At 38.3% G+C, this 13,669-nt stretch overlaps 1 protein-coding gene across 6 annotated transcripts in view; it reads left to right on the top strand.

Annotated features, from left to right (window-relative positions):
- The window catches only part of WDR76 (WD repeat domain 76), a 63,704-nt gene that overhangs the window by 192 nt on the left and 49,843 nt on the right, over positions 1-13,669 (top strand). The window contains exons 2-5 of one of the 6 annotated variants that reach the window (XM_044765003.2): positions 289-352; positions 1,352-1,480; positions 1,603-1,777; positions 2,408-2,818. In XM_044765003.2, coding sequence (XP_044620938.1) covers positions 1,715-1,777; positions 2,408-2,818 — 474 coding nt within the window. In that variant the 5' untranslated portion in view covers positions 289-352; positions 1,352-1,480; positions 1,603-1,714. Of the gene's footprint in view, positions 1-16; positions 353-1,351; positions 1,481-1,602; positions 1,778-2,407; positions 2,819-13,669 lie in introns of those variants that run through there. The other 5 variants (XM_044765004.2, XM_070502400.1, XM_044764999.2 and 2 more) reach the window with 5 other exon arrangements.

Raw genomic sequence — 13,669 nt, 5'->3', positions numbered from 1 at the left:
CTTCTTAGCTTGGTTTGAAGCCGAGGAAAATGGGATAGTGATGAATAAGAAACTGTGAAGATAGTGAAGGGCAGTTTGTCCAGACTGTTGAAAGCTCAGAATTAGAGTTTAATCGGAATAGAAATCCTGCTAATAGTACCTGATTAGCTTAGTTGATGAGGCTGAGTGGGTTTTGGTGCGCTATTTTTGGTCACGCGAGGGCAGGTCGTGGTGATTTAGGCCAGTTGCGGAAAAAAAAATCCTCCAGAGGGCTTGGGACAACGCCTGAAATCCGAACACTGTTTTTAGGCTTTCCAGTTCCTTCAGTTTCTGGAGACCACCTATTAAAACATATTCCAACTGGAAAGTGTATGTAAGTGTAAAAGTAATTATTAAGTACTTACTGTGTTAACTGCTTAGCTCTCTGTAAGGAGTAAGGAATATTGTTAAAAGGCTCATGTCCTCAAGAAGCTTGGGTTTTATTTAGGAAGTCTTCAAGGGCTTATAGAATCGTAATAGAAGCAATTGCAATTTACTCGGTGGGTTGAATAAGAAACACTGGCTAATTGGAAGTCAGAACACATTTCACCGTAGAAAGAGTTTTATAACTGCTGTGGTTAGGAGAGAAGGGACAGCATGAGCAGTCTTGAAGTCCAGAAATAGCGTATATATGAGACACTATGAGGTTTGATTTTGTCCGTAATTTTTCAGTTAAGTAGTGGTGAAAGTTTGGCAGGTACCAGATCAAGGAGGGCCTGGAAGGTGCTGTTAATAGGATTAGTTCTCAAGTTATTTCACCTGTGTTCTAAAATTGGGCCTAGGCCAGGAGAAGAAATAAAAGGAACAGTGGAGGACCCAAGTAACCAACCAAGGGAGCAGTTTTGGGCTAGAACGAAAAGGACCTTAAAAATAGAGTAGATAGAAATTTATATTATGAATTTATCAGCTGCAAAACTGTGCTGTCCAGAGGGAGTAAATGTGATGGGAAGGCAATTGTTTTGGCTCACAGCAACCCAGAGAATAGGAGAAAAAAAAAAAAAAGATTTAATATGGCTGTGACTATAAGAAATACAATGCACTAAAATCTTATTTATGTTACTTCGTGATACAAAATTATTTGATTCACAACTTTTTCCCAGCCTTTGGGCTTTGTAAGTTCATCATTAAGATCTTAGTTAACTGGTGGACAGATGACGAGGTGGAATTTTAACTAGCTTAAGTTATCAGCTCTTGAAAAAAATCAATAATGCTTCCCTTCTTCGGAAGAAGATAATATGGTAACCATAGGGCATAATTTTCTGGTGATGGGGTTATAAGGAACTAGGGGGCCAAGGCTGCATGTTGATTTCGATTTCCTTTCCTCTCTATACAGCGTCTAAGTGCGTCTGTATCTTTTCCAGCCTCACGTTGTAAGGCCAGGTGGTTTATCCTCAGCAGAAGCGCCAGTGTTTTTCAAAGTGAGATACTGGCATCAGCAACATCAAAATCACCGACATCCAAGGTAAACATGTCGATTTGGTCCCTTCGCATCCCTAAAGAATTGGAGTTTGGCATGGGGCTGGTAGGCTTGGCTCCTTAAGGGACGACCGTAACGCCCGTGTGCCCCTTCCCCCCCGTGACCAGCTGGGCTCTGAGCCGCCGGCGCCGGCCCGGGCTCCGCCCCTCCCGCTCCCTCCCGCCCCCGCCTCCCGCCGTAATCTTGGCGGGAAGACACCAGCCGCTAAGCGGGGGAAAGATGTCCGGGTCGTGCTCAGCGGCTGAGGAGACGGCGGGCTCCAGACAGCGACTCCAGGTGAAGGTGAGAAAGGGCTTGTCGCTTTCGGGTGTGCTCCTGCCTCAGTCTTTGAGAGGGATCTGCCGGGCACAGGCCCGGGAGGTCACCAAGACTTGGCACCCGGCACCTCCCAACTCCAAAAAGATTTTTCCCTCTTTGGGGCATCCCTCAGCTTAAAGAGTTTTTCGGGGTGTTGCTTAAAAAGATAAGCGGGGATCCCTGCCCTGGTTTTCCTCTATGAGACTAGAGACTATGAGGAAGGTTCTTCAGTAATCCCAGAAATGGCGGCAGGATGGGGTTAGGGAGGCTGTATTTGGTTTTGCATCACTGTCAGCTTCCACTCTTGAAACTATTCTGTTTACTCAGAATCTGACAGTTGGAGTTGTCTCCTTAGATGCAAATTGTAGTCGTTATTATTATTGATCTGGCCGACTCATATGGGCAAGAAATGTGCCCAGTATAATAAATAATTATGTTCAGGTTATGAATTAGGTATCTAGATTTTGGATGGAAAAAAGTTAACTTACAGGCTATCAGTTTGGATTTATGTTGTTATTATGAAATAGGAGTTAGACTTATTTACACAGATCTGTAAGAAAAGACATAGGATCTGGGATTCTAATACTTTCTATTTTCCTTTATTGACCTGAATAGGTGAATGAATATAAAGAAAACCAAAACATCGATTTTGTTTCGCCAAGACCAGTACACACTACAGTTTTAGGAAAAACAGCTAAGGTGTGTCTTGTCCCCTTTTCACTCAGCAATTACAAGTCAGACCAACTTAAGTGCCCCAAATCCCTGTTAGATAAGAATTCTAACAATGAAGTGCTGTGTAAGAAATCCAAGAAGACTGAAGTAAAGAAAAATTGCAGAAGAATTTTAACTCCAAAGATGGAAGCCACATCTTCTAAGGCGGAATCCACTTTGCAAAAATCATCCTTAGATGTTCATACTGAAAGTAACAAGCAAGGGCACAAGAGCACTTCAGATACAGTGCTTCTCAGTGTTGATATGGAAAGCACTCAGGATGGAGACAGTGATGAAGATACCACACCAGGCCTGGTAAGAAATCTAATTAGTAGCTTATTCAAATTTTTCTTGTCTTAAAATTTGAAGTTCTGATAAGTGAAGGTTACCAGGGCTCTGTCTATCTCAAACAAATTGTTTTACCTCATTTATGTTTGATTGCAATTTTGTTTTTTAAATGTTTAACAGATAACTTCCTTGAGTTAATTTTGCTCTTGGTTTTGATTTGTCAAGGAGAGGACTGACTTAATCTTCACTCTGCTTCCCTTTTTCTTCCTCTCGGTTTTTGCATATATTTTTGAGTTTACTCATACTTTATGGTGTCTTGCTTACCTTACATATTATACACAATATACCAGAAGAAGTTGACCTGTGGGACGTAATGGCATTTGAGTGACTCTTGATGTCAGGGTAGGAAAATCATCATTAATTGATTGCTTTGATGTGCTGAATAATATTTCCGTTAAATACAAAAAGGAGACAAATGATGGCATAAAGAGGATACATGAGAAACACTTATTAGTTCTATTTAGAATAATAGTTTGAATCAGTTTAAGGAATTAGGCATCTAACTCTTTTGGTTTCTATTGCTCCCAGGAGTGTTGTACTTCATTTAAAGTGACACGTTTTATTTAAGACAAGATAAAACCATACCACATGACAAAAAGTTGATGGAACTAGGGGAACAGAAAATGATGGTAGGGAAAGGGAGATCCGATAATTGAGGTGGTATTGTTATGAAATAGGAATTCAGTTTGTGCTTTATTGTCCCAGAGGTAAGAATTAGCACCTTTGGTGGACAGTGTGGGGTAGGTCATGACTGCATTGGACTGGGGGTTGGAAGCCTAGGTTTTAGGTATGGCCTCTTCTAAGAAACCTTGTGCCTTTAAGTAAATCATGTCTACAGTGAGGGGATTGGATTAGATCAGTTGTTCTCAAACTTTAGCCCGTATCAGAATTACCTGGAGGTCTTGTTAAAACTCCATCGCAGGGCTCCACCACCAGAGTGTCTGATCCAGAAGTTTGGGAGTTGGGTATAGAATTTGCATGTCTAACACACGTTTCCTAGAGACCTGACGCTGTTGGTCCAGAACTGCACTTTGAGAACCACTGGATATGACCTCTTAGACTGTAAATTTTAAGTATATGAGGCTAATGTAAAACAGATTTTAGTTTGCTATAAGGAAATAGGGTCAGAAATTAGAACATGAGGCAGTGAGTACTGGAGATAGTCAAGAAGAGTCATAAATGCGCAGCATGTTGTCTTAGGACAAACTGAAAGATCTAACATCTTTTATAGAACATTTCATTCTTTTGTCTCTCCCCTTTAGTTAATTATCTTTTTGGAGTAAAATGATTAAGGCTTTGTGGTGCCATGCTTTAGGAACGGTATTTAGTTTCCAAAGTTTCTTTCTTTCCACATGAAATAAGGTTTTTGTCACATCACAAACAAGTGTCTTGGCCTTTGAGTTTAGAATTTTATTCTATTTTCTGGGAAATTTACTAAATTTTATCTCTCAGCCCTTGTATTAAATATTTTAACTTCATAAGGCATTTCTTAACATTAATTTTTTTAAATTCTGAGAAAAATTTAGGCTTACAGAAGAGTTGCAAATATCGTAGAGAGAATTCCTGTATATCTTTCACCCAGCTTCCTCTTATGTTAATAGCAGATATAATCATAGAATGTTTATCAAACTAAGAAGTTTAGCTTGGTACAATACTGTTAACAAAAGTACAGATTTTATAAGGATTTTACCAGATTTTCTACTAATGTCCTTTTTCTATTCCAGTTTCCAGTCGAGGATTGCACAGTGCATTTAGTTGTCATGTCTCTGTAGTCTCCTCTAGTCTGTGACAGTTCCTCAGTCTTTCGTGACCTTGACACTTTTTTTTTAATTGAGTTAATGATAGGTTACAATCTTGTGAAATTTCAGTTGTACATTAATGTTTGTCAGTCATGTTGTAGGTGCACCACTTCACCCTTTGTGCCCACCCCCACCCCACCTTTCCCCTGGTATCCACTAAACTGTTCTTAGTCCATAATTTTAAATTCCTCATAGGAGTGGAGTCATACACAGATTATCCTTCTCTCGCTGGCTTATTTCACTTAACATAATTCTCTCAAGGTCCATCCATGTTATTGCAAATGGAATGATTTTGTTCTGTTTTACAGCTGAGTAGTATTCCATTGTATATATGTACCACATCTTCTTTATCATTCGTCTGTTGCTGGGCACTTAGGTTGCTTCCATGTCTTGGCTATTGTAAATAATGCTGCAATGAACATTGGGGTGCATAGGACTTTTGGGATTGCTGACTTCAACCTCTTTGGATACATACCCAGTAGTGGGATAGCTGGATCGTATGGTAGTTCTTTTTTTAATTTTTTGAGGAATCTCCATACTGTTTTCCATAGTGGCTGCACCAGTTTGCATTCCCACCAACAGTGTATGAGGGTTCCTTTTTCTCCACAACCTCTCCAACATTTGTTACTATTAGTTTTAGATATTTTTGTCATTCTAACGGGTGTAATGTGATATCTTAGGGTAGTTTTGATTTGCATTTCCCTGATGATCAGCGATGATGAGCATCTTTTCATGTGCCTATTGGCCATCCGTATATCTTCTTTGGAGAAATGTCTGTTCATGTCTCCTGCCCATTTTTTGATTGGGTTGTTTGATGTTTTGTTGTTGAGTTGCAAGAGTTCTTTATATTATGGATATTAAGCCTTTGTCAGATATATGACTTGCAAATATTTTTTCCTAGTTAGTGGGTTGTTTTTTTGTTTAAATCCTGTTTTCATTTGCCTTGAAGAAGCTCTTTAGTCTGATGAAGTCCCATTTGTTTATTCTTTCTATTGTTTCCCTTCTCTGAGAAGGCATGGTGTGCAAAAAGATCCTTTTAATACTGATGTCAAAGAGTGTACTGCCTACGTTTTCTTCCAGAAGCCTTATGGTTTCAGGTCTCACCTTTAGGTCTTTGATCCATTTTGAGTTTATTTTGGTGAATGGTGAAAAAGAATGGTCAATTTTCATTCTTTTACATGTGGCTTTCCAGTTTTCCCAGCACCATTTGTTGAAAAGACTTTCTTTTCTCCATTGTATGCCCTCAGCTCCTTTGTCAAAGATAATCTGTCCATAGATGTGTGGTTTTATTTCTGGGCTTTCACTTCTGTTCCATTGATCTGTGCACCTGTTTTTGTACCAGTACCATGCTGTTTTGATTACTGTAGCTTTGTAGTATGTTTTGAAGTCAGGGATTGTGATGCCTCCCGTTTTGTTCTTTTTTCTCAGGCTTGCTTTGGAAATTCGGGGTCTTTTGTTGCCCCATATGAATTTTAGGATTCTTTGTTCTAATTCTATAAAGAATGTCATTGGGATTCTGATTGGGATGGCGTTGAATCTGTAGATTGCTTTAGGTAGAAAGGACATTTTAACTATGTTTATTCTTCCAATCCATGTACATGGAATGTCTTTCCATCTCCTTATGTCGTCATCCAATTCTCTCAGAAAGGCCTTGTAATTTTCATTATATAGGTCCTTCACTTCCTTAGTTAAATTTACCCCAAGGTATTTTATTCTTTTTGTTGCGATTGTGAATGGTATTGTGTTCTTGAGTTCTTTTTCTGTTGGTTCATTACTGGAGTATAGAAATGCTACTGATTTATGCAAATTGATTTTATACCCTGCAACTTTGCTGTAGTTGTTGATTACTTCTAACAGTTTTCCAATGGATTCTTTGGGGTTTTCTATATATAAGATCATGTCGTCTGCAAACAGTGAGAGTTTCACTTCTTCCCTCCTTATTTGGATTCCTTTTATTCCTTTTTCTTGCCTGATTGCTCTGGCCAGGACCTCCAGTACTATGTTAAATAAGAGTGGTGATAGAGGGCATCCTTGTCTTGTTCCTGTTTTCAGGGGGATGGTGTTCAGTTTTTGCCCATTGAGTATGATGTTGGCTGTGGGTTTGTCATATATGGCCTTTATCATGTTGAGGTAGTTTCCTTCTATGCCCATTTTGTTCAGAGTTTTTATCATAAATGGCTGTTGGATCTTGTCAAATGCCTTCTCTGCATCTATTGAGATGATCATGTGGTTTTTATTCCTCAGTTTGTTGATGTGGTGTATCACGTTGATTGATTTGCGGATGTTGAACCATCCCTGTGTCCCTGGTATGAATCCCACCTGATCATGATGTATGATCCTTTTGTTGAATTGCTGAATTCTGGTTACCAAAATTTTGTTTAGAATTTTTGCATCTATGTTTATCAGTGATGTTGGCCTGTAGTTCTCTTTTTTCGTGCTGTCCTTGTCAGGTTTTGGTATCAGCGTGATGTTGGCCTCATAGAATGTGTTAGTGACCTTGACACTTTTGAAGAGTACTGGACAGTTATTTTGTATAGTGTCCCTCAATTTGGGTTTGTCTGCTGTTTTCTCATGACTAGATTAAGGTTTTGGATTTTTGGGGAGGATACTGCAGAAGTGAATGTGCCCTCCTCAGTGCATCATATCAGGGTGTACATGATGTTGATATATTTTACTGGTGGTGTCAACTTTGATCACTTGGCTAAGGTAGTGTCTGCCAGGATTCTCTAATGTAAACTTACTATTGTTCTCTTTGTACTTAGTAATATTATTTTTTGCTGAGGAAGATTTGCCCAGAGCTAACAGCTGTTGCCAATCTTCCTCTTTTTAAAAAAAATGTTTTATTCTTTTTTTTCTGAGGAAGATTGGCCCTAGAATAACATCTGTACCCATCTTCCTCCATTTTATGTGAGATGCCTGCCACAGTATCACTTGACAAGTGTGCATAGGTCTGTGCCCGGGATGCAAACCAGTGAACCGTGGGCTGCCGAAGTGGAGTGCACAAACTTAACAACTGTGCTGCCAGGCCAGCCCTAATCTTCTTTGTTTTGTATGTGAGCTGCCACAACAGCTTGGCCACTGACAGACAAGTGGTGTAGGTCTGTGCCCAGGAACTGAACCTGGGCTGCTGAGGCAGAGTACACTGAACTTAACCACTAGGCCACTGGGGCTAGCCCAGTAGTTACTAATATTTTAAGAGAGATGCTTTGAGATGAGGCAAATATTTAGTTTTCTCATCAGGCATTTATTTATTTATTTATGAGGAAGATTGGCCCTGAGCTAACATCTGTTGCCAATCTTCCTTTTTTTGCTTGAGGAAGATTGTTGCTGAGCTAATGTCTGTGCCAATCTTCCTCTGTTTTATGTGGGATGCTACCCCAGCACAGCTTGATGAGTGGTGCTAGGTCTGCATCCGGGACCTGAACCTGCAAACCCTGGGCCACTGAAGCAGAGGGTGCAAACTTAACTACTATGCCACTGGTCCGATTTATTTTTTATTGAGATATAATTTACCTAACAAAATTTACTATTTAAAAGTATGCAATTTTGTGGTTTTTACTATATATATACAAGGTTGTGTAACCATCACCACCAGCCATTTCCAGAACATTTCCAACAGTCTAAAAAGAAATCCCATACTCAGCAGTCACTGCCAACCCCTCCTACTTCCAGCCTTGGAAAACACTAATCTACTTTTTGTCTCTGTATTTACCTATTTTGGACATTTCAATTTTCTTTTCTTTTTTTTTTCTTTTTTCTTCCCAAAGCCCCCTGGTACATAGTTGTATATTTTAGTTGTAGGTTCTTCCAGTTGTGGCATGTGGGACACCGCCTCAGCATGGCTTGATGAGCGGTGCCATGTCTGCACCCAGGATTCAAACCGGCGAAACCCTGGGCTGCTGCAGTGGCGCGCACGAACTCAACCACTCGGCTACGGGGCAGGCCCCTGGACGTTTCATATAAATGGAATCATATAATATGTGGCTTTTTATGTCTGGCTTCTTTCACTTAATGTTTTCAAGGTTCATTCATGTTGTAGCGTGTATTGGTAATTTATTCCTTTTATTTTATTTTTTCTTCTCCCCAAAGCCCCAGTGCATGGTTGTATATCCTAGCTGTAAGTCCTTCTGGTTCTTTTATGTGAGCCACTGCCACAGCATGGCAACTGACAAGCTGGTGGTATGGCTCTGCGACCGGAAACTGAACCCAGGCTGCCAGAGTGGTGAGTGTGCCGAACTTTAACCACTAGACCATCAGGGCTGGCTCTTCATTCCTTTTAATGGCTGAATAATAATTCGTTGTATGGATATACCACATTTTGTTTATCCTTTTGTCAACTGATGGACATTTGGGTTGTTTCCACTTTTTCACTATTATGAATAGTGCTGCCATGAGCATTTACTTATGAGATTTTGTGTGAACATAGGGTTTCCATTCTCTTGGGTATATACCTAGGAGTGAAATTGCTGGCTCATATGGTAACTCTGGGCTTAACTATTTAAAGAACTGTCAAATTGTTTTTCAAACTGGCTGCACCATTTTTCACGTACCACCAGCAATGTGTTAGGGGTCCAGTTTCTCTCTGCCCTTGCCAATACTTGTTATTGTTTGTCTTTTTAAAAAATTAAAACAATTTTAATTATGGTAAAATACACAATGTAAAATTTACCGTCTTAAATATTTGTAAGTGTACAGTTCAGTGGTGTTAAGTACCTTTACATTGTTGTGAAACCAATCTCCAGAACTTTTCATCTTGCAGTACTGAAACCATTAAACAACCCATTGCTCCCTTCCTGCTAGCTCCTGGCAACTACCTTTGTCTATAAATTTGACTACTATAGGTACGTCATATAAGCGGAATCATATGGTATTTGTCTTTTTTGTGACTAGTTTATTTCACTTCACATCATGTCCTTAATTGTTTGTGTTTTTTATTATAGCCATCCTAGTGGATGTGAAGTGGTATTTCCTTGTGATTTTTTTTTTTTTTGAGGAAGATTAGCCCTGAGCTAACATCTGCTACCAGTCCTCCTCTTTTTTTTGCTGAGGAAGATGGGCCCTGAGCTAACATCCGTGCCCATCTTCCTCTACGTTAAATGTGGGATGCCTGCCACAGCATGGTTTGCCAAGTGGTGCCATGTCTGCACCCGGGATCCGAACCAGCGAACCCCAGGCTGCTGAAGCAGAATGTGTGAACTTAACCATTGCGCCACTGGGGTGGTCCCCCTCCTTGTGATTTTTGTTGGCCTTTTTCTAATGACTAATATTGTTGAGCATCTTTACATGTGCTTATTGGCCATTTGTACTTTGGAGAAATGTCTATTCAGCTCCTTTGCACATTTAAAAACTTAAGTTGTCTTTTTATTATTGAATTGTAAGAGTTCTTTATATATTCTGGGCACTATGCCATTATTACTGTCTTTTCACTTTCTTGATAATGTCCTTTGACATACAGAAGTTTTTAATTTTAACCTATTTTTAATTAAAAAATTTTAATTTTAAGTCCAGTTTATCAATTTTTTTTCTTTTTGCTGAGGAAGATTCTTCCTGAGCTAACATCTGTTACCAATTCTCCTCTTTTTGCTTGAGGAAGTTTCTCCCTGATCTAACATCTGTGCCAGTCTTCCTCTATTTAGTATGTGGATTGCTGCCATAGCATGGCTGTGGAAACGTGGTGTAGGACCTTGCCTGGGAACCAAACCTGGGCCGCTGAAGTGGAGTGTGCCAAACTTAACCACTAGACAACGTTGCCGGCCCCCTATCAATTTTTTCTTTTGTTGCTTTTGCTTTGGAGTCATATCTAAGAACCACTGCCTAACCCAGGGTTATGAAGATTTACACCTGTATTTCCTTCTAAGAATTTCCTAGTTTTAACTCTTACGTTTACATCTTTGATCCATTTTGAGTTAATTTTTGTATATGATGTGAGATAAGGGTCCAGATTCATACTTTAGCATGTGGATATCTATTTTTCTCAGAACCAATGATTGGCAAGACTATTCTTTCCCATTGAATGGTCTTGGCTGCCTTGTTGAAAATAAACTCACCATAGGTGTATAGGTTTATTTTTAGACTCTCAGTTTTATTCCATTGATCTATATGCTATCCTTATGCCAGTTTTAATTGTTTTAATTACTGTAGCTTTGTAGTAAGTTTTGAAATCAGAAGTATGAGTCCTATAACTTGGTTCTTTTTCAAATTGTTTTGGCTACTCTGGGTCTCTTGTGTTTCCATATGAGTTTTAGCTTGTCCATTTCTGCAAAAATGGCATTTACGGTTTTGATAGAGATTGCATTGGATCTCTAGATCAATTTGGGGAGTATTGCCATTTTAGCAATATTAGGTCTTCCAACCTGTGAACATGGATGTCTTTTCATTTACTTAGGTCTTCTTTAATTTCCTTCATTATTTTGTAGTTTTCAGCGTACAAGCCTCGCACTTCTTTGATTAAATTTATTCCAAAGGATATTATTATTTTTTATACTATTATAATGGTATTGTTCTTTTAATTTCATTTTCTGATTGTTCATTGCTAGTGTACTACAAATAAAACTGATTTTTGTATATTGGTCTTATGTCTTGCAACTTTGCTGAGGTCACTTATTCTAATTTTTTTTGGTGTGGATTCTTTAAGACTTTCTATTTATAAGATCATGTCATTGGCAATTAAGATAGTTTTATTTCTTCTTTCTAATCTGGATATCTTTTATTTCATTTTTTGCCTAAATTGTGTTGGCTAGAACCTTCAGCTCTATGTTGAATAGAAGTGATGAGAGGAGACATATTTGTCTTGTTCTTGACCTTAGGGGAAAAGCTTTCAGTCTTTCACCATTAAGTATGATGTTAGCTGTGAGAAATGTATATATATATATATATATATATATATATATATATTTTTTTTTTTTTTTTGCTGAGGAGGATTCACCCTGAGCTAACATCTGTTGCCAATCTTCCTTTTTTTTTTTTTTGCTTGAGAAAGATTAGCCCTGAGCTAACATCTGTGCCAGTCTTCCTCTATTTTGTATGTGGGTTGCTGCCATAGCATGGCTGACAAGTGGTATATGTCTGCGCTGGGGATCTGAACCCATGAACCTGGGCTGCCGAAGTAGAGCACTCTGAACTTAACCACTACATCATGGGGCTGGCCCCGAGAAATGTCTATTTTTAAAAAACTTTTATTTCAAGGTGATTATAGGTTCATAGCAATTTGCAGAAATAGTACAGAGAGGTCTCATGTACCCTTCACCCACTTTTTCCCAATGGGTACATCTTATATAACTATATTACAATATCAAAACCAGGAAATTTACATTGGTACAAGGTGTGTGTATAGTTCTTTATCATTTTATCACATGTGTAGATTCATGTAACCACCAGCACAATCAAGATACAGAACTATTCCATCTCCACAGAGATGTCCCTTAGGTTACCTTTTTATAGTTATGCCCACCACCCTCCCTCTCACCATCCTTAACCCCTGGCAACCACTAATTTGTTTTCTGTCTCTGCAAGTTTGTCATTTTGAGAATGTTATATAAATGGATTCATATAGCTTGTGAATTTTGGCATCAAGCACATTTTTAATTCCATTTATTTTTTTTCTTTGATTTATTTGTAAACATTGCATCCCTTTCTTGTTTTGTGGATGCAGTAACTTTTCAATTGTCTCTGAAGATAGTGTTTTTTTTTTTAATTTCTATTTCCTATAATATGTTTGCTTTGAGAGCCCACTTTTTCTGATGTTGTTTGCTTGGTCTTGCTCATGTTGCAAGTTTTTGAGAGGTAGGTAATGGGTGAGAATAGTTTGGATTACATATACCTCTTAGAAAAACTATCTGATGATTTTTCTTAGTAAATTTTAATTTTTTCTGTGGTAAATAGAATCATTTAAATTTGTTCCTTTACTCTCAGAATGCAGCATTTTGAAATAGATTCTTAGGAAGTCTTTGATGATGGCGATAATGTTTTTCCCTGAGAAGCGGTTTTAAAGGCAGTGACAAAATAACGTTTCACTTTTGCCATCACTATTATTTTGTGTGTGTGTGAGAAAAATCTTTATTTTGGTCAAAGTAATACATGTACATACATGTTTAATCATGTAATTCTACATGTGTATATGTACATATATACTCACACAGAGGTAATTCCATATGTGCACACGCATATACACAGAAACAAATCAAAACAGCCAGCAAATTTATGCCATATACCTCTCTTTGTGATTGCTGCTCAATAGGCAAATTGCACTTTCAGCCTTTTTAGCTTTTCCCCCCACTTTACCTGTTGATTTACTGTGGAAAATGAGGATTTGTTTCACTTACACCACACCTTTTACACACCTGTGTCTCCCTCCCACACACTTTCCCATTCCACATCCTTATGGGGTACAGCCCAAGCTTTAGCAGACTTGTTAAAATTTCTCAGTATAAATCAAAGAATTATAATGGCTTCATATACGTATTTTTTTCTTTGTGAAATACTTCCTGAGGCCCTCCATCTTCCTATGTCATTCTGGACTGTTTTACTCTTTTTGGCCTTCTTTTTCCCATTTTCCTTTGAATTTCATTTCTCTTTTATCTCTCCTGTGCTGAAACTTCTGTAGCCTAGATCCTGTCTTTTTCTCTTTCTTGGTTTATTCTCTCATTTTGGTGAAGTGCAGCTTATAGTAACTTCCTGAGACACTTGCTTGTTTTATTTCCCTAATAATTTTCTCTCCTCCATTTTCTCTGCTTCTTTTTTTCCCCCTACAACTCTTAGTTGGATATTGGACCTCCAAGATTGATTTTCTAGTTTTATTGTCTTTTCTGCCCATATGTTTATCTCTCATTTTTTTTTCTTCTTTCTGAATTTCCTTAACTCTTTGAATGAGTTTAAAATATTTTGTTATTCAGTTCTTTTTTTTTTGTTTAGTAAAAAGATAACTTTGAGTAAGAGTACAATTAATGGCCAATAGGAAATAATTCACTATTAGATTATACTACTTGACTTCTGATATCAGAGCACTTGTTATTTAATTGGG

The sequence above is a fragment of the Equus asinus genome, chromosome 2, assembly GCF_041296235.1.
Source record: "Equus asinus isolate D_3611 breed Donkey chromosome 2, EquAss-T2T_v2, whole genome shotgun sequence".
Taxonomy (NCBI): domain Eukaryota; kingdom Metazoa; phylum Chordata; class Mammalia; order Perissodactyla; family Equidae; genus Equus; species Equus asinus.
Note: the sequence above shows the minus strand (reverse complement) of the source record. Positions and strands in the feature narration are given on the sequence as shown.